Source organism: Rhinopithecus bieti, unplaced genomic scaffold (genome assembly GCF_001698545.2).
Source record: "Rhinopithecus bieti isolate Rb0 unplaced genomic scaffold, ASM169854v2 scaffold_11161, whole genome shotgun sequence".
Lineage (NCBI taxonomy): Eukaryota > Metazoa > Chordata > Mammalia > Primates > Cercopithecidae > Rhinopithecus > Rhinopithecus bieti.
In genome coordinates this window covers 2,157,537-2,176,733 of record NW_016806937.1, presented here as the reverse complement: position 1 = coordinate 2,176,733, position 19,197 = coordinate 2,157,537, and the positions used below count along the sequence as shown (strand labels likewise).

The 19,197-nt window shown below is 50.3% G+C and overlaps 1 protein-coding gene across 1 annotated transcript in view; it reads left to right on the top strand.

Moving 5' to 3' along the window:
- The window catches only part of CNGB1 (cyclic nucleotide gated channel subunit beta 1), a 99,551-nt gene that overhangs the window by 28,780 nt on the left and 51,574 nt on the right, over positions 1 to 19,197 (top strand). Inside the window, exons 13-16 of the mRNA XM_017878912.1 lie at positions 3,339 to 3,498; positions 4,760 to 4,846; positions 14,211 to 14,298; positions 14,944 to 15,109. Coding sequence (XP_017734401.1) covers positions 3,339 to 3,498; positions 4,760 to 4,846; positions 14,211 to 14,298; positions 14,944 to 15,109 — 501 coding nt within the window. The remainder of the gene's footprint in view (positions 1 to 3,338; positions 3,499 to 4,759; positions 4,847 to 14,210; positions 14,299 to 14,943; positions 15,110 to 19,197) is intronic.

The window sequence follows — 19,197 nt, the reverse complement described above, 5'->3', positions numbered from 1 at the left end:
CCTCTCCTCCCCCTCCTCTCCTCTTTCACGACCAAGCAATGGTTATGGAAGAATCTGCTTTATTGAGAAGTACCTGCTTTCTCAGATGATTCTGATGAACGGGAGAGGCTGGGACCATACTTTGAGAAACACCCAGTGAGAGGTTAGTACTTTGGAGCCAGGTGGGAGGAGATGTGAGCCTGGGCCAGGGAGAGGCAGAGGAAGGAGGTATCATGACCCAGGCCTGCCAGAAAGGGTGGTGGTTTGGAGTTAGGGCTCAGGCTTTGACAGAGACCCAGGGGTCCAGGTGGGTGCCTTAGCCTAGAATTCATGTGCCCAGGTTCCTGCCTGCTGATCCTGGAAGCAGGCGCTCCTTCCCACATGAAGCTGTTGACTTTCGTTCTTTTTTATTTTATTTTTTTTTTGAGATGGAATCTTGCTCTGTCACCAGGCTGGAGTGCAGTGGTGTGATCTCGGCTCACTGCAACCTCCACCTCCCGGGTTCAAGCAATGCTCCTGCCTCAGCCTCCCGAGTAGCTAGGACTACAGGCGCATGCCACCATGCCCGGCTAATTTTTGTATTTTTAGTAGAGAAGGGGTTTCACCATGTTGGCCAGGATGGTCTTGATCTCTCGACCTCATGATCTGCCTGTCTCAGCCTCCCAAAGTGCTGGGATTACAGGCGTGAGCCACTGCATCCAACCAAGACTGTTGACTTTCATCGGCTAGGGTCAGAACCTCATTTGACGGCCCTGAGGGCAGAGAGGCCACTGACCAAGAGGTGGCATGCCAGGGTGGAGTGGCAGTTTCTATGGGAACTGTAGCACTCATAGCTCCTGAACACCTCGGTAGGGCTGCGGAGAAGCTGGGTGAGCTATGAATCAGACACCTGTAGAGAGGGGCGGTCGGAGTTTCAGGGGTGGGCCAACGGTTCCTGCACCAGGCCTCCTGGGGGCCTGCCCTGGGGGCTATGTAGCAGCATACCCCATCCCTCCCCTTCCAGGTTGGCAATCTTGGGTACTGTCCTCCTCTGAGAGCTGCAGAATCTTTAGCTGTAAAATGGGAATAGTATAGGACACGTCTTGCAGGCCTGCTGCAGAGATGAAAGGAGGAAATGAGGCCGGGCACAGTGGCTGATACCTGTAATCCCAGCACTTTGGGAGGTCAATGTGGGTGGATTACCTGAGGTCAGGAGTTCGAGACCAGCCTGGCCAATATGGTGAAACCCTGTCTCTACTAAAAATACAAAAATTAGCCAGATGTGGTTGCATGCGCCTGTAATCCCAGCTACTCAGGAGGCTGAGGCATGAGAATCGCTTGAACAGGAGGCGGAGGTTGCAGTGAGCCGAGATCGCACCACTGCTCTCAAGCCTGGGTGTCACAGCGAGACTCTGTCTCAAAAAAAAAAAAAAAAAAAAAAAAAAAAAAGAAAGAAATGCTTATAAAATACCCACGCACTAAATAGGACCTAAAAAGAAAAGGTTAATGGAAAAGAAAGGCAGTGTGGAAGCAAGGACAGCATCAATTCTTAAGGACAGTGGCCCGTAAGGAGTGACCGCTGATGCCATGAGGTGCTCGTGGGACACATTTGTCACCTGGGATAGTGCACTGGGAAAACGGGAGTCAGGGCACCTGGCTCGGCCTCCACCTTCCTGTGTGGCCTGGGACAAGACACTCAGCCTCTCTGAGCTGGCTCTCTTTAAAAGGGGGAAAGTACCGTTCCTGCCCTTTGGGGCTGCTGTGAAAGCTCACGTGCTATCAGGCAAGATGTTCTGTTCCCTGGATGTCCCCTGCTACGCCCAGGCAGGAACTGGCACCCCAAGGGGCTGCTTAGAGTGGAGACGCTGCACTATTGCTGGACAGCAGCATAGACTGACCCGGGCAACACGTCCCACCACCGCATTCAGGGTCACACTTGGAGGAGCCTCCCTGGCCAAACCCCAGGGGCGTTTGCAGGGCCAGAGGAGCCGGAAGCAACCATGGAAACAGCTAGTTCGGGATGTGCTTGGGGCTTCCCTAGAGGGCAGGCAGCACCTCATCTGGGAGACAGGGATAATATCTGTACCTAGAAGTGGGGAGCTACATGCCTGGCAATAGGAAGCACCCCATAAAATAAGGTATTTATCTCTGTCTCAGTTTGCTCATCTGTAAAATGGGGAGAAAAATATAAAAGAGGGAAAATAAAATGGGGATGCTAATTATAACCTCGAAATGTTGATGTGAGGACTAATCGAGTTTTCCACGTACATCACTCAGCACAGGTCCTGGCACATAGGAAGTGCTAAAAAATGCAGCCGCTCTTACTATAATTGTTGTTATGCAACATTATGAACAATAACAGCCAGTCTCAGGATAAGACTTGAGGCCAGCTTCCATTTAAAGTCATCGTTACTACTACCCGGGTATGGTGGTGCATGCCTGTAGTCCCAGTTACTCAGAAGGCTGAGGTGGGAGGATAGCTGAAGCCCAGGAGGTTGAGGCTGCAGTGAGCCATAATTGCACTAATGCACTCCAGCCTGAGCGACAGAGCAAGACCCTGTCTCAACCACAAAAAAGTCACTATTACTAATTTATGTTTGGCTGAGGGCCACCAAGATCCCTGGAGCTTTTGGGGGACACCTGGTGTCCAGGCGTTGTCCTTTGTCGCTGACACCAGCCTGGGGATAGGCTTAGGTTCCTGATGGACTGCTCTGCACTCCCTTTGAACATCTGCCAAGCTCACAGGCCCAGGGTGTTTTCGTTGTCAAGGACCAGGATACGTGAAGAAATGTTGAAAATTAGACTCCCATCTGAAGGCGGGACCACCCCCGTGAGGAAGTGGAGTTTCCCTGGAGGGTGGAGCCTCTAGACCCAGGAGGGAGGGAAGGACTCTCAGAAGCAAATGCTGAACATATGGGCATGCTGTCACCAGGGGGTGACATCTACAGAGCAGGAAGCTCTCTCTGCATCCCTCAGGACAATCCAGGCTACCTGCACCTGGATGTGGCCAGGTGGACCCTGAACCTGGGCCTTTTGGCATCCCTGTGATGCTGTGACTGGAAACATTGTTTCTGCCTCTGCACAAACCTTTAAGAAGGAGGCCCCAGTGAGAAACAGGTTCAAGCATAATCAAAGCTCTGTCTCAAGAGGAAAAGGGGGGAAGATGATGGAGACAGAGTGAATGAGCACAGGCTTCAGCCCATCACCGGAACACCGATCTGGTCACGCTGAAAATGGAAAGTGTCATTTCCCCACTGCCTGACTAAGCACTGAGGCACTGCTGGCCATAGCCAGTGCTCCCTGCGGGGTCCCTGGGACTCGGAGGCCCAAGCTCACTCCCCTGCACATCCCATAAATGTCTCTTCCTGTGTTCCCTGCAGTCAGCATCCTTCCTGGAGGGCAAGTGGAGCCTGACCTCGTCCTAGAAGAGGTTGAACCGCACTGGGAGGATGCCCACCAGGATATCAGTACCAGCTTGCAGGGTATAGAAGTGGTTCCAGCTTATGAAGAAGAGAACAAAGCCGTGGAAAAGATGCCGAGGTGGGGAGTCTGAGAAGACCCTAAAAGATTAGTTATTGTTTGAGAAGGTACCAAGCATGCAGTACCTTATCCCAAAGGTATAAAAAGGCACAGAGCAGGAACCAAACCTGCTTCCCCCTGCCTTCATACAGCCATCCTTCTCCCATGGGTACAACGGCTACCAGGTTCTTATGTGCCACTCTAGAGACAGTCTGGGCATAATGCAAGCTCACATCTCCCTCCTTTTTTCTTTTTGTACAGAAGGTAGCATAGCACACATACCTATCTGCACCTTGCTATATTTATTCAACAACATACGTTGAGGTGTTTCCATATTCAGGATATAGAGAGCATCTTCATTTTTGTTTTTTTTGTTTTTTTGTTTTTTGAGACAGAGTCTTGCTCTGTGGCCCGGGCTGGAGTGCACTGGCCGGATCTCAGCTCACTGCAAGCTCCGCCTCCCAGGTTCATGCCATTCTCCTGCCTCAGCCTCCCGAGTAGCTGGGACTACAGGCGCCCACCACCGCGCCCGGCTAGTTTTTTGTATTTTTTTAGTAGAGACGGGGTTTCACCGTGTTAGCCAGGATGGTCTCAATCTCCTGACCTCATGATCCGCCTGCCTTGGCCTCCCAAAGTGCTGGGATTACAGGCTTCAGCCACCGTGCCCGGCGAGAGCATCTTCATTTTTCACTGCTGCATAGTATTCCATCATATGGCTCAATCATAATTTATTATTCACTATTGATGGACATTTAGGTTGGTTCCAAATTTTTGTTATTATGAACAATTCTGCAATAGGCACTCTTGTATGCATGTCTTTGCATGTGTGTGAATACATCTGCAGGAGATTTCTAGAGGGGAATTGTGGGTCATTGGTCGTGAGAATGTGGATTTGTGGTCATGACTGCCAAGTCGCTTTCCATAGGGATGTCGCAATCTTTGTTCCTCCTAGAGATGCTTGGTGACAGCAGGAGGTCTCGGGTTCTGAAGTCCATAACTTACATAGCTAAGATGGGGAAACTGAGGCCCAGAGAGGATCAGAGGCTGACCTAGGGCCACCACCAGGACAGTGGCTGGGACAGTCCCCTCATGCAGAGGAGATGGTTTGTTGCCAGAGAGAGTCCAGGGTTGCTCAGGTGGGGCTCCCCAGGTTGAGCCTTGGTTGAAAAGTCCAGGTCCTGGCTCAGGAGTCATGGGACATGCTACAGAAAATGGGGGCAAGAGGTAGACTCAGCGGGGCAGCTTCAGGTGGACTCACCTCCTGCCTCTAACCCCAACTTAGAGAACTGTCCAGGATTGAAGAGGAGAAAGAAGATGAGGAGGAGGAAGAGGAAGAGGAGGAGGAGGAAGAGGAGGAGGAGGTGACTGAGTAAGTCATTTGCTCACCTGGCTGGGAATGGTCCTGTGGCTGGGGTTGGCTGAGCTCCTCGGGTCTGGGCACTCTTTGTTGCTCATGGGAGCTCCTTTCTCTTGTTCTGTGCTGTGTGAGGCTTGGAGAAGCTGGGGTTCCCCTGCTGTGCTCATCATGACCTGGGAATCATATTACCCACCACTCCACATCCCTCTCCACACACACTAGAATGCAGCCTCCAAGAGGGCTGGGACTTTTATCTGTTGCTTTCATTGCCATGTCCCTAGAGCCTAGAACAGTGCCTGGTACACAGTGGGCACCAAATAAATGTTAGTTGGCTGCATGGGCATATGCAGTGGACTCCCAGTTCTCCCATTATTCACAAAGCCAAGGCTGCCTCCCCTCCGTATCCACCCGCCTTGGTTGCCTTTGATGCCTTCTAGGGCTGTCCTGAGCTCTACTATACTGCCCAGTAATGGTCGATCATCCACCCATATCCATAGATTTCAACACTAAACACACAGAAGAGTTCAGCTAAAATAAAAGTTAAACACTGGAGATCAGGAAACACTGTGGAGGGAGAGTGGAAGAATGGCTGGACAGGGGGATACGCATGGGGAAGAGCAGGCAGTTGGACACCAGTGCCTGGAGTTAGGAGCGGGAGAGGTGGGGCTGGAGATGTGACATTGGGATTCTGGGCATGTGAGTGGCATTGAAAGCTATAGGGTTCAAGGAGATGCCCAGCGAGCGAGTGTGGATAGAGGAGAGGCTCATGGACAAGACCAGAAGTTGGGGAGATGAGGAACCAGAAAGGACTGAGGAGGAGGCACCTGTGAGCAGGGAAGAGACAAGAAGAGTGTGAGGCCTAGAAGCCAAGTTAGTGTTTCAAGAAGGTCGGCCAGTCATGGTGGCTCATGCCTGTAATCCCAGCACTCTGGGAGGCCAAGGCGGGTGGATCACTTGAACCCAGGAGTTCAAGACCAGCCTAGCCAATGTAGCAAAACCCCATCTCTATTAAAAAAAAAAAAAGAAAAGAAAAAAAAAAAGAAGAAGAAGAAAGAAGGACTGCCTCAAAAGCAGGTTGTAAAGCCTTAAACTTGTTTTCCCAAAGGCAATAGGGAGCCACTGAAGGTTCATAAGCAGGAGAGCAGCATGATCCGGCAGCTGTGTTGGAGAAAGATTGAGGCAGGGAGAACAGTGAGGAGACTGTTATGGTGGGGGCCAAGTGATAGTAAGTTACTCTGTCCTTGCTCCAGTCCCCTGGCATTATGTCCCTGTCTCTCTGCCCACCATAGGTACCTCATGACCCGCATCATTTCTCCCTGACCTGTCTCTCTGGCCATGGCCTGAGACAGGATAGCACCGTGAGTGTTAGGAGCACAGGCTTTGGCATCTGAAACACCAATACGACTTTGCTTCTGTTAGTGAAATGACCAGGGCAAGTGGTGTACTTGCTCAGAGCTTCTGTCTCCACATCTGTAAAATGGGGGATAATACAAGCCTCCTGCAGGGGGTCATCAGGGCCAGCGGTGATGATGGAAGTGGTAGGACCAGGCCTGGAGTAAGTGCCCCATCGATGGCTACTGTTGTTCTCATCCCCGCTGATGGCCTCTTTTTGTTCCAGTCAGGAAATAGTTAAACAGGATTTCAGAGCTGGAGGCCTATTCAGTGTCATCTGCTTTTAGTCCATCCTTACTCAGTTCACATAGACTCTTTCCATCCTTGACAGGAGGCCACACAGCCTTGACTTGCTTACCACCAGTGACAGGGAGCTCACAACCTCTCAAAGGCTGTCCATTTCATCCATATGCCCCTCTGACTTGTGAAATTATTTCTTACACTAAAACTAAGCCTGCTTTCCTGAGGCTTCTATCCCTTCCTGACTTGTCCTAATTCTGCCTTCTGAGCTCCCCTGCAGTCCCAGCAAGGTGAAAAACTTAGCTGCTGCCTGGTTTCATTAGAGCAGTTTGTTTGCCCTCTGCCTTCGATGGAGCTATGCTTCTGTGTGGAGTGCATAGCTGCAAGTGGCTCCCTTGCTGAACTTATACACCTAACACCCAGGCTGGAAAACCCCTGTATTTGCCACTGCTCTGGATCTGAGACACCCTTTGAAGGCCAGTGATCAACTATGCTCACATACATGCATGTGCACATGAGTACTAACTATACATATGTTCTCAGAATGCAGTACACATGGGCACATACACGCATATCTGCACTATACCCGTATACACCAGCACGTCGACACAGACATATATGCTGGGTTATGCACACACTTACATGTACAGCATGCACACATTTATACTCACACACATCCTGCATATATGCACAAGCACAAGCAGCACACTCATACATGTTCATACATGTGTGTGCACACAGGCACACATGTACACACTTGCACACATGCACGTGACAGCCTTGCACACATGCAAGCTCCATGCATCCGGAGTTACCCGCAGATGCTGCAGGCGTGCACGTCTTCATACAAATGTTCACCCAGAGTTTTGAACTCATGAAGCTTTTGGGCTCCAGGCCCAGGGAGGAGCAAGGGAGTGACAGAGTGGGTGATCACAGGGCCAGGGTCAGAGGGTGTGAGGCCCAGGGCAAGCAAAACTGGGCTGTCACTGGCTGGGGAAGGATGCTCTTGGCCAGCTTTGCAGAGACACAGCTTACTGATGACATGAGGGCCCGGTAACGGGCAGATGGTCGCCTAGAGACCCGGTCTCTACAGGCAACAGCTCAGCTTTCCCTAGCAACCACGGCCTTTTGGTTCCACCTGGCCTCCCTGGGGATGCTTCTGCCGTTCCCTGCACATCTCCTTAATCTGATTAGAAGCAGGAAGGATTGCTGGCTCCTCTGTCACTGGAGCCACGCTGGCTTGGGAGCTGGGCTCCCACTTGCATGCACCCACCCAGGCTTGGGATGAACGTCACAGCCCTCAGCTGAACCCCTGCACCATGGGCATCCTGACTGGCCCTGACCGAGAGACCCAAGTAGGTGGCTGCCCCTCCCTAAGTTTTCCCTCCTTCCTGCTTTTGGGGCTGGGATTTCAGGTGGAGAGTCTGCTGAAGGTGACAGTGAGGACCATAACGTTGGGGCACGGCCTGCGGGATGGCACAGGGGAGGAGGAGTGGATGGGTAAGCTTTTGGGAGCTGGCTGCCACTGCTGCTCCCTGGATCTTAAACTTGGAAAGTGGCGGTGGGGGGCGGCCTCCAGGAAGCCCACCTCAGCCAATCTGTCTGTTCCTCTGCTTGGAAATCCCTGGGACTTGGGAACTTTCTGGAAGTTGATGGCTTGCTGCTTCTGGGCTGCGCAAGAGGGGACCTTGGCAGGCACTGGGCACCCTGTCAAGCAGGGGCCATGTGGCTTTGGTACATGGCCCCTAGACAGCCCCTGGTGATGCTGACAGCGCCACTACTGGGCTGTTTAGGTGTTTTGATAGCTGGGGATGTTTGTGCAAAAGGTTCCTCAGTCCACGTGGGTGATTTCATAATCCTGCAGATTGCTGCCTCCTCTGGGATTAATAATAATAATGACAAGAACAATAATAATGGCTTCCATTTGACTTACGATTTTTTTCTATGCCACTCATGGCTAAGGCAGCCTGAATGGCAGATTCTATTATTCTCTCATCCCATTTCACAGATGAGAGAACTGAGGTTCAGAGACAGGGCCCTGTCTCTGAAGTGTAGAGCTGGGATTCTTGGCATTACAAGGAAAGCTGCTCCCAATGTTTAGTGATGACGAATCCAGAAGAATCACCAGAACAACACCTGGCAGTCCTTTTTTTGACTTTTCTTTTTTTTTTTTTTTTTGAGACGGAGTCTCGCTCTGTCGCCCAGGCTGGAGTGCAGTGGCCGGATCTCAGCTCACTGCAAGCTCCGCCTCCCGGGTTTACGCCATTCTCCTGCCTCAGCCTCCCGAGTAGCTGGGACTACAGGCGCCCGCCACCTCGCCCGGCTAGTTTTTTGTATTTTTTTAGTAGCGACGGGGTTTCACCATGTTAGCCAGGATGGTCTTGATCTCCTGACCTCGTGATTCACCCGCCTCGGCCTCCCAAAGTGCTGGGATTACAGGCTTGAGCCACCGCGCCCGGCCTTTTTTTAGACTTTTCTATGAGATTCTCATTGGCCCTTCTGATCTTACTCAAATAGGTCAGGCTGCACAGGCCAGGCAAATCCTACCCATTTGACAGATGAGCAGACAGAGGCAGCCCAAGGGCTTCGAGGTGACTTGCCCAAGGTCATACAGTGGCTTCTGGTCTGATACTGGAATAAGCAGGACCCCAGGAAGCCTCTGGCTGGGCCTGTGGGCAGTTCATTTTCTGAGCCTTTGCGCTGTAGGCAGAGAGCTGAGACAGACCCTGTATCTATTTCAGGAAAGTCATCCAGTCATCCTCCTTGCAGCCAGAGAGCTGTCTTTAACCCATTTGTGCAAGGCTGACTTCTTAGTGTAGAAGGCACAGGCTCCAAAACACTCAGAGGCGGGCAGTGAAACAGAGCATTGAGCATGTGGCCTTGGGGTCAGGGATGCAGTATCTTATCTAGGCCCACTTTGCACAGGTGGTATGACCGTGGGTCGGCCATGCGAACTCTCTGAGCCTCTGTTTTCTCAGCTTGCATGTGAGCAGTAACAGTTCTAATCTGTCAGGGTTATGTGAGATTTGTTTTTTTTTTTTTTTCCCCTAGGCTCTTTTAAAAGTTAATTATTTTTTCTTTTCTTGTTTATTTTTTTTTAAAGACAGAGTCTCACTCTGTTGCCCAGGGAGTCAAGTGGCACAATCCTGGCTCACTGCAATCTCTGCCTCCTGGGTTCAAACAATTCTACTACCTCAGTCTCCCAAGTAGCTGGGATTACAGGCATGCACCACCACGCCTGGCTAATTTTTGTATTTTTAGTAGAGGCGGGTTTCGCCATATTGGCCAGGCTGGTCTCAAACTCCTGACCTCAAGTGATCTGCCCGCCTCGGCCTCCCAAAGTGCTGGAATTACAAGCATGAGTCACTGTGCCCAGCCTAATTATTTTTTCAGTTGACAAAAATTGTATATATTTTTGTGTATAATTGTTGTTTTGAAATATGTATACATTGTGGAATAGCTAAATCGAGCTAATTAACATACACATTTCCTCATATGTTCATCATTTTTTGTGGTGAGAACAGTTTAGATCTACTCTTAGCAATTTTTACAAATACAATACTTTGCTATTAACTAGAGTCACATGCTGTATAATAGATCTCTCACATTTATGCTTTCTATCTAGCAGAATCTTTGTACCCTTTAACCAACATCTCTCCAACCCTCGCCCCTCCCCAGCCCCTGGTAACTACCATTTTATTCTCTCCTTCTGTGAGTTCAACCTTTTTACACTACACATACAAGTGAGATCATATGGTATGTGTCTTTCTGTGTTTAGCTTATTTCACTTAACATAATGTCCTCAAGGTTCACAAATGACAAAGTTTCCTTCATCTTAAAGGCTGAATTCTTTTGTGTATATATAGGACATTTCCTTGATCCACTCATCTGTTGATAGACACTTGGGAGGCCAAGGCAGGTGGATCACCTGAGGTCAGGAGTTCGAGACCAGCCTGGCCAACATGGTGAAACCCTGACTCTACTAAAAATACAAAAATTAGCTGGGTGTGGTAGCGTGGGCCTGTACTCCCAGCTACTAGGGAGGCTGAGGCAGGAGAATCACTTGAACCCGGGAGGCTGAGGTTGCAGTGAGCCGAGATCACATCATTGCACCGCAGCCTGGGCGACATAACAAGACTCTGTCTCGGAAAAAAAAAAAAAATTAATGCTGCAATGATAGGAGTGCAGACGTCTCTTCAACATACTGTTTTCATTTCCCTTGGATCTGTACCCAACAGCTGAATCATATGGTAGTTTCATTTTTAACTTTTTGAGGAACTTCCATATTCTTTTCCATAATGGTTGTGTTAATTTACAATCCCACCAACAGCGTATAAGTGTTCCCTTTCCACTGCATCCTCACCAACACTCGCTATCTTGTCTTTTTTTGGGCGGGGCTGGGGGACAGAGTCTCACTGTGTTGCCCCAGCTGGAGTGCAATGGCGCAATCTCAGTTCACTGCAACCTCCGTGTCCTGGGTTCAAGCGATTCTCCTGCCTCAGCCTCCCAAGTAGCTGGGATTACAGGAGCGTGCCGCCACACCTGCATAATTTTTGTATTTTTAGTAGAGACAGGGTTTCACTATGTTGGCCAGGCTGGTCTCGAACTCCTGACCTCATGATCTGCCCGCCTCAGCCTCCCAAAGTGCTTGGATTACAGGTGTGAGCCACTGCACCCGGCCTATCTTGTCTTTTTGATAATTGCCATTCTAACAGGTGAGAAGTTGATATTTCATTGTGGTTTTGATTTGCATTTCTCTGATGATTCGTGATATTAAGCATCTTTTCATATACCTGTTGGCCATTTGTATGTCATCTTTTGAGACACCGAGACATGTCTATTCAGATTCTTTGCCCATTTTTTTAAATCAGTTTTTTTCTTACAATTGAGTTGAGTTTCTTATATATTTTGGATATTAACCCCTTATTCAACTAATGGTTTGCAAGTATTTTCTCCCGTTCTGTAGGTTGTCTCTTCAGTCTGTTGATGATTTCCTTGGCTGTGCACAAGGTTTTTAGTTTGATGTAATCCCATTTTGTATATTTTTGCTTTCATTGCCTGTGCTCTTGGGTTCATATTTTTAAAACTCACTGCTTAGACCGATGTCATAGAGCTTTTCCCCTATATTTTCTTCAAGTGGTTTTATAGTTTCAGATTTTATGTTTAAGTAGTGTTCAATCAATGTGGGTAGGGTTTTTTTGTTGTTGTTGTCGTTGTTGTTTTTGAGACAGGGTCTTGCTGTGTTGCCCAGGCTGGAGTACAGTGGTGCAATCACAGCTCATTGCAACCTCCATCTCCCAGGCTTAAGCAATCCTCCCACCTCAGCCTTCCAAGTAGCTTGGACCACAGGCATATGCCACCACACCCAGCTAGTTTTTGTATCTTATAGAGATGGGATTTTGCCTTGTTGTTCAGGCTGGTCTCGAACTCCTGAGCTCAAGCAATCCTCCTGTCTCAGCCTCCCAATATGCTGAGATTACAGGCATGAGCCACCACACCCAGCAATCTTCTTGAGTTTCTTTCATTGATGTTTTATAGTTTTCAGCATATGGTTCTGTCACCTTCTTGATGAAATTTATTCCTAAGCTTTTTATTTTACTTTATAGCTATTGTAAATAGCGTTGTTTCATTTCTTTTTCAGATAGTTCATTGTTAGCATATTGAAATGCTACTGAATTTTCTATGTTGATTTTATATCCTACAACTTTACTGAATTGGTTTATCAGTTCTAACAGTTTTTGTGGTGGAATCTTTAGGATTTTTGCTTTCAAGATCAAGTTATCTGCAAAGAGGAACAATTTAATTTCTTCCCTTCCAATTTGGATGCCTTTAATTTCTTCTTCTTGCCTAATTGCTCTAGCCAGGATCTCTTATACTACATTGAATAGAAGTGGTGAGAGTGGGTCAGGCGTGGTGGGTCACATCTATAATCCCAGCACTTTGGGAGACCAAGGTGGGAGGATCACTTGAGGCCAGGAGTTTGAGACCAGCCTGGGCAATGTAGCAAGACCCTGTCTCTACTGAAAATACCAAAAACCCAAAACGAAACCAAACCAAAAATAGCCAGGAGTGGTGGCGCCTGCCTGTAGTCCCAGCTACTCAGGAGACTGAGGCAGGAGGATGGTTTGAGCCCGGGAGGTTGAGGCTGTAGTGAGCCATGATCATGCCACTGCACTCCAGCCTTGGTGACAGAGTAAGACCCTGTCTCAAAAACAAACAAACAAAACAAAAGAAAAGAAAAGAAAATAAAGAACTGGTGAGAGTAGGCATGCTTGTCTTGTTCTTGATCTTAAAGGAAAAGCTTTCAGCTTTTCACCATTGAGTATGATGTCAGCTGTAGGCTTGTCACAATGGCCTTTGTTGTATTGCGGTCCGTTCCTTCTATACGTAATTTGTTGAAAGATTTGATCATGGAACGATGCTGAATTTTGTCAATTGCTTTTTCTGCATCTGTTGAGATGATCATATGATTTTGTTGCTGTGGTGTACCGCATTTATAGGTTTCTCAGGGTAATTTGGAGGAGGATCTGGGGAGACTTTGCATGCAGAATGCCTGGCACACAGCCCAGGAGCCGCTGTGGCAGTGTGATTACTGACTGATTTCTGCTGCCAAGCAGCTGGCTCCAGACTGACTAGGCAACAATCCCGTCCCCACCTTCCTACCCCACCGTCCTTGCTTGGGAGGGCTGAGACTTGACCCTCTGGGTAGAGAATGATGCATTCAGGTTTCCTGGGTGGCAGACACCCCAGAGCATCCTCTGTGAGCCCCTGGATGACAGGAGTCTGAGGGGTGGGGAGGGGCTGTTAGGAAGCAGGAACTAATCCTAACTACAAAAATCACATTAGCTCCTAGTCCTGAGTCATCATTTTAACCCAGAGGTTGCACACGGACATCTAATTTAGCCAGGAGACAGGTTCTTTTGGCTACAGCATATTAATAAAGATATATTAATTTGAATTATCAGCATCTAAACACCAGACAACTTCACCTTAGAAACATATTTTTCAGGCTCTGTGAATGATCTGGCCACCTGGCCCCCTTTCCCAGTGGAGTGGGGGTTGCTGCCTTCAAATGGACATGGGTTCTCCAATTTGCCACAGCCCTCCCTGCCCACTGCAGCCTCACCCCTGGCCCTATCACTATGTATGCCTGCTGCCTGGGCCCGGCACCCATGAAATCTTCAGCAGTTGCAGTGGCTCTGATCTCATGGCATGAGAAGAACCAGGGCCTAGGTTTGAGATTTGTGTGGTTTGGGACAATTTGCTGTGTGACTTCGCCAGGTCACTTCACCTCTCTGGGCCTCACTTTTGTCATGCTCTGCCCATCATCAAGATTGCCTGGAGACTGGGAGACCCCAGATGACAGCTCCTCCAACCGTCTTCCATGCATTTCTCACACATGCTGTTCCCATTTCCTGGACAACCTCTTTCTCCCCACCATTCTCTGTGGTAAAATCATCATCCTGGAGGCTCAGCTTACAGGCCACCTCTTCCAGGAAGCCCTCCTTCCTAGCAGAGTTGTGGCATGTCCTTCACAGTGCCTTGCTGAGTGCACGTCTCAGATGGGAAGATTGTTAGCAGGACACTGCCCTGGAGGCCCCTGAGGGTGAGACCTGTTCTTGGGCATCTCTGTGCCCTCCGCTCCTGGCACAGTGTGGCCCTCAGCAGGGCTGGTGAAACCTTTAACACCCGTAACCCAGTCCTTTTCTCCTGCCCCCTACCCCCACCCCGCCCCGGGTCACAGGGTGCTGCTGGATAACTGTGTGGTGTCGCAGGTGGGCGTGGGCCAGAGCGAAGAAGACAGAACCCTGCCCCAGAGCGCTTCAGACCAGGTATGAGAAGCACCAGGCACTGGCACCTCTGAGGCCTGGCTTGGCATCGGTGGAAGGATGGGGACCTTGTCCACTTTGCTTGCAGGGGGAGTTTTGGCTGGTAAGATGCCCACAGGACAGAGGGGGCAGGGTGGCAGGTCCTGCGAGACCCCTTCTTGGCAGGGGTCAGATAGTGGCCTAGGCCATGGGTTGGGAGTCGGGTGGACCCGGCTTGAGTCCTCCTGTGGATGCCTAGCTTAGGGCAAGTCACCTCCCTACTCTGGGTCCCAGTGGCCACCTGTGTATGAGGGGGCTACAGACACCTCCCTGGGGCCTGTAGGAGGACCCCAAAGGGCTCGCACACTGTGAAGTGTGGTGCTATGGATGCTTTGTTCCCCCATGTGCCAGGTTGCAAGGAGAGTGTCCCTCATCACAGGTGACACGTCCAGCTGTTAGGACCCGTAGGTCCTGGGTACACTGCCCTCTACAGGTTGTAGGCTACTCCCGAGATGCCCAGAAGGTGGGCTGGCAGGACCTGACTGGCTAGACAGGGCAAGAAGCAGAACTGGGCCCATGTGGACTCCTGAAGGCAGATCTAACAGGAGCTGCTGAGACTAGGGCTGGGGGCTGATGGTTACAGTTCCTGTTTCCACTTTATCTTTGCAGAAGCTGTGGGAGGAAGCTGGGGAGGAGGCCGAGAAGGAGGCTGAAGAGAAGGCCAAGGAGGAGGCTGAAGAGGAGGCTGAAAAGGAACACCAGGACCGCGCCGAGACCAAGGAGGAGCCTGAGGCTGAGGCCAAGGCTGCCAGTTCAGGAGGTAGGTGTGGTGGTGGTGGTGGTGGTGGTTTGCACAAGAATATCTGTGGTCCTTTCAGGCTGGAGGCAGCCTCCGTGCAGGGGCAACCCCTCCTCCTCTCCCTCCATCTCCTTCCCCCCATTGCCCCCTCAGCCATCCTGTCTTCAGGAAAATCCCATCCTTGGCGTCTTGGGGCCACATTATCAGAGCCTACTGATATATCTCAAAGGCTCTAAGGAACTGCACTGAGGCCCAGGACTCCCAGTGGGGCTGGGGAAATCCCGATCCCAGCCACTTCCTTCCTGCCAACCTCTCTCTGCCAGCCCCTCCTGCAGGCCCCTCCTAACCAGCCCCTCCCAGCCAGTCCCTCCTGCCAGCCTCTCTTGCCATTTCTGCTCAGTGAGGATGCAGCTCTTGGGCTACCTCCCAGTGAGGGTTTGGCTCAGACATCACATAGCTGAGTGAAAACTGGAACCAGAACTTGCTAACAGAGTGTCCTGGACTCCACGTCTCTTTCTGAGCTTTTCCTGATCTCCAGCTGTACCCAGCACATATATTTTGCTGTGATTTACCACCCTGCCGTCAATCCTGAGAACTCAAGCAATGGCAGAGAAAGAGCCCCAAGGAGTCCAGCAACAGCTGGGCCCTAGAGCCGGGACAGGTGGGCCCCAACCCCTGGCCGGCGGGTATTGCATGCCTTACACTCCACCTTCCCCACGCCGTGGGTCTTCAGCCGCTCTGTGAGGCAGACAGGCCATTTTACAGATGAGAAAGCTGAGGTTCTGTGTGTGCGGATTTGGCCAAGAGGTCAAGGCACAGACTTGCATTTCGCTCCTGGCTCCTCTCTCTCTTCCTTGCTGTGTGACCCAGAGCCAGTTCTGTGACCTCTCTGAACCATGACTTCCAAATCAAGAATAATGGGGCAATAATAATACCTAGCTTACAGGTTGCTGGGCAGAGTAGGGGAGACAATGTGTCAAAGGCATCCCAAACTGTGGCTGGCACTGAGGGAGGAGTCGATATTGGGATGAGGATGTGTCTCGGCCAGCGAGCGGTTGAAATGGGACTGGACCCAGGTGTCCTAACCCTGGGTGTCCTGAGCTTGCTCCCTACTTGATCTTTGAAAAGGGTTCTTTGTTAACTTCAATACGTATCTATAGGAATTCCTACTAAGTCCAGGCCTGGGGCTGGATCCCCACATGGATGAGAAAGACCAGGAGCAAACAGACGCAGGCTTGGTTCGGTGGGGCTGGTTCTGCCCCTCCCCCAGGTGATTTGGAAGCAGGTGGTCTGGGACCCCCACTCTGAGAAATGCTGAGGCATAGCCATTTGCACTCAAAAGTATGGACCTGGCCAGGCGCAGTGGCTCACACCTGTAATCCCAGCACTTTGGGAGGCCGAGGCGGGCGGATCATGAAGTCAGGAGATGGAGACCATCCTGGCTAACATGGTGAAACCCTGTCTCTACTAAATATAGAAAAAATTAGCCGGGCATGGTGGCGGGCGCCTGTAGTACCAGCTACTTGGGAGGCTGAGGCAGGAGGATGGCGTGAACCCAAGAGGCGGAGCTTGCAGTGAGCCCAAATTGCGCCACTGCACTCCAGCCTGTGTGACAGAGCGAGACTCCATCTCAAAAAAAAAAAAAAAAAGGTATGGACCTAGACCCAGCAGCTTTGGTGTAACCCGGGGGCTGGTTAGAAATGAGAAACTTGGGTCCCAGTCCAGACCTGCTGAATCAGACTCCTCATGGGAATAAGATCTGGTGATTTGTCTGCACATTTGTGTTTGAGGGGCAATAGCCTTGAGCCCTGGTTCTCAAACCTAACAGCCCATTGGAATCACCTGGGGAGATTTAAAAATTCCTGCTGCCAGGCCTCATCCCAGCCATTAAATCAGAATCTCTGGAATGGGCCTGGGTAACAGAAATTGTCAGACCTTCCCAGCATTGTGTGATTCCAATGCACAACCCAGCTGGGGAACCAGGGCCATAGGAGGAGTTACTGCTTCTGGTTGGAAGTGAAATTAATTGACCTCCAGGGCTGCTTTGGACTGGAAAATTCTACCAGGCTCAGAATGTTTGAGTCCTGGGTTCTTTGGGTCTAGGAATCTGAGAGTCTGTGAGTCCTGGGTTCTTTGATTCTAATATTTTTGGGAAATGCTGCTGGTGGTTGGTAAGTGGAGGGGGCATGAGAAGTTGGGGGCCTCCTGGGCTGTCCCTTGGTGCTCTTGGGTGGCCAGCCACAGGACCTGATGACACATTAGACATTGAACTCCAGGGACAAGAGTCATGCTTCTGGCTTTGGGTAGCACTGCTGAAAATGCAGGTAGGCACCAGGCTGGTCGTGTTAGGCTGGTGGGAGGACCCCCACGTATCGTCTCCTTCAACTCTGTGCTCCTAATTGCAGTCCCCAGGGTCGCGCCTCTGCCTGAGACCCTCTGGCCCCAGCACCATGGCTATACGAGGCCAGAACATGGAGCTGAATCGCCTAGTCCAGGACCAGCTACCTGGCCAGGTGGCCCCTGCCTCTGCGCTCCGAAACCTGGTAGAGCATCTCCCTAATGTGCCCAGCTACCATGTCCCAATCACCCGCATCCCTGTCCTCACCTCCCGGAGAACCACCTTGTCCAACTCCAGCTTCGCCAAGGAGACCAGGAGCTCCATCCGCCGACTAGGTAGCACGATCTTGCCCCACCCAGCATGCTCATATCTGTGGCATGTGCTTCTGCATGGCTAGGGCTGTCTTCCTCCCTGGGTGCCGTGGTCATGGTGTGGACCAGTAATTGTGCTTATGTAAAACCATCTCCCCTTCCTCTGCTGATCAATACCTTCATCCTGCTTTGTGGTAGTGACTTGAGAGGTTTTAGCCCCCTTCTCTTCATGCCTAAAATTCCACTACAATTAGCAATTCATTTATTTTTTCTCACTCTTTCTCTTCCTCTTTCTCTCTTTCTTTTCTTTTTCTTTCCTTTTTTTTTTTTATTTTTTTTATTTTTTTGAGACAGAGTCTCTCTCTGTCACCCAGGCTGGAGTGCAGTGACGTGATCTCAGTTCACTGCAACCTCTGCCTCCTAGCAATTCTTGTGCCTCAGCCCCCTGAGTAGCTGGGATTACAGGCACACGCCATCACGCCTGGCTACTTTTTGTGTTTTAGTAGAGACGGGGTTTTGCCATATTGGCCAGGGTGGTCTCAAACTCCTGATATCAAATGATCTACCCACCTCAGCCTCCCAAAGTTCTGGGATTACAGGCGTAAGCCACTGTGCCCGGCCAGCAATTCATTTCTTTGGGTTAAACATACATTTCTTTCTTTAGGCACATCATTTTTATATAGGTAATCATTCACACCTTAGTTTAAACAAGTCACTTGCTCAGATCTCTAGGCCAAGAGGCTTGGACAGGGAGTCTGGGATCAGACTGGAGAGGAATGACATGAGGGAAATGGAATAGAAGAGTAATGTGGGTGCTGATTGCAGATAGAACCCACTGACCTTAAGTTTGCTGCTCAGCAAATTCCATTTCAGGAAAGGAGCTCCAGGTGCAGACAGGCATCCTCAGAGGCTAGGGTGGAGTGAGGGCTGTCTGGATCCATTGATTGTGACAAGGTCCCCGTAGTGGCCTTTGGGCTGCCACTGCTCACTGCCTGATGACAAAGAGCTCAGGGACATACTGGCACCCCGGACTAATTCCTGCCACTTTCTGACTTAACCCAAGCCAGACATGCCTGCTTTCCCTTTTGATTGGCTTGTTTATTTGTGGGCTGCCTCTGAGATCAGTCCAGCCAGGCAGGACAGAACATTTCATGGGAAGACATCCACTGTTGTCCTTCTCGCCTCTCCCTGGCTTGAGGTGGGCACAAAGAGGAGGTGAGGTGGCACACAGATCATCCAACAGTAAGGGGTGCCACCCTGGCCTCCACCTTCTAGTAGGCAAGCCTTGAATCTACTACTCCAAAGCAGCCTACCCCATCATTGAGGATACTGAATTGCAAAAAAAAAAGGAAAAAAAGAAGAAAAAAAAGGAAACAAAATAAAAAGACCACAAAGCATTTCCCAGCTCCCACCCCACAGGCCACTCCCTGATAACTGCTAAATCTGTACCAATTCTATTTTTTTTGGGGGGGGGG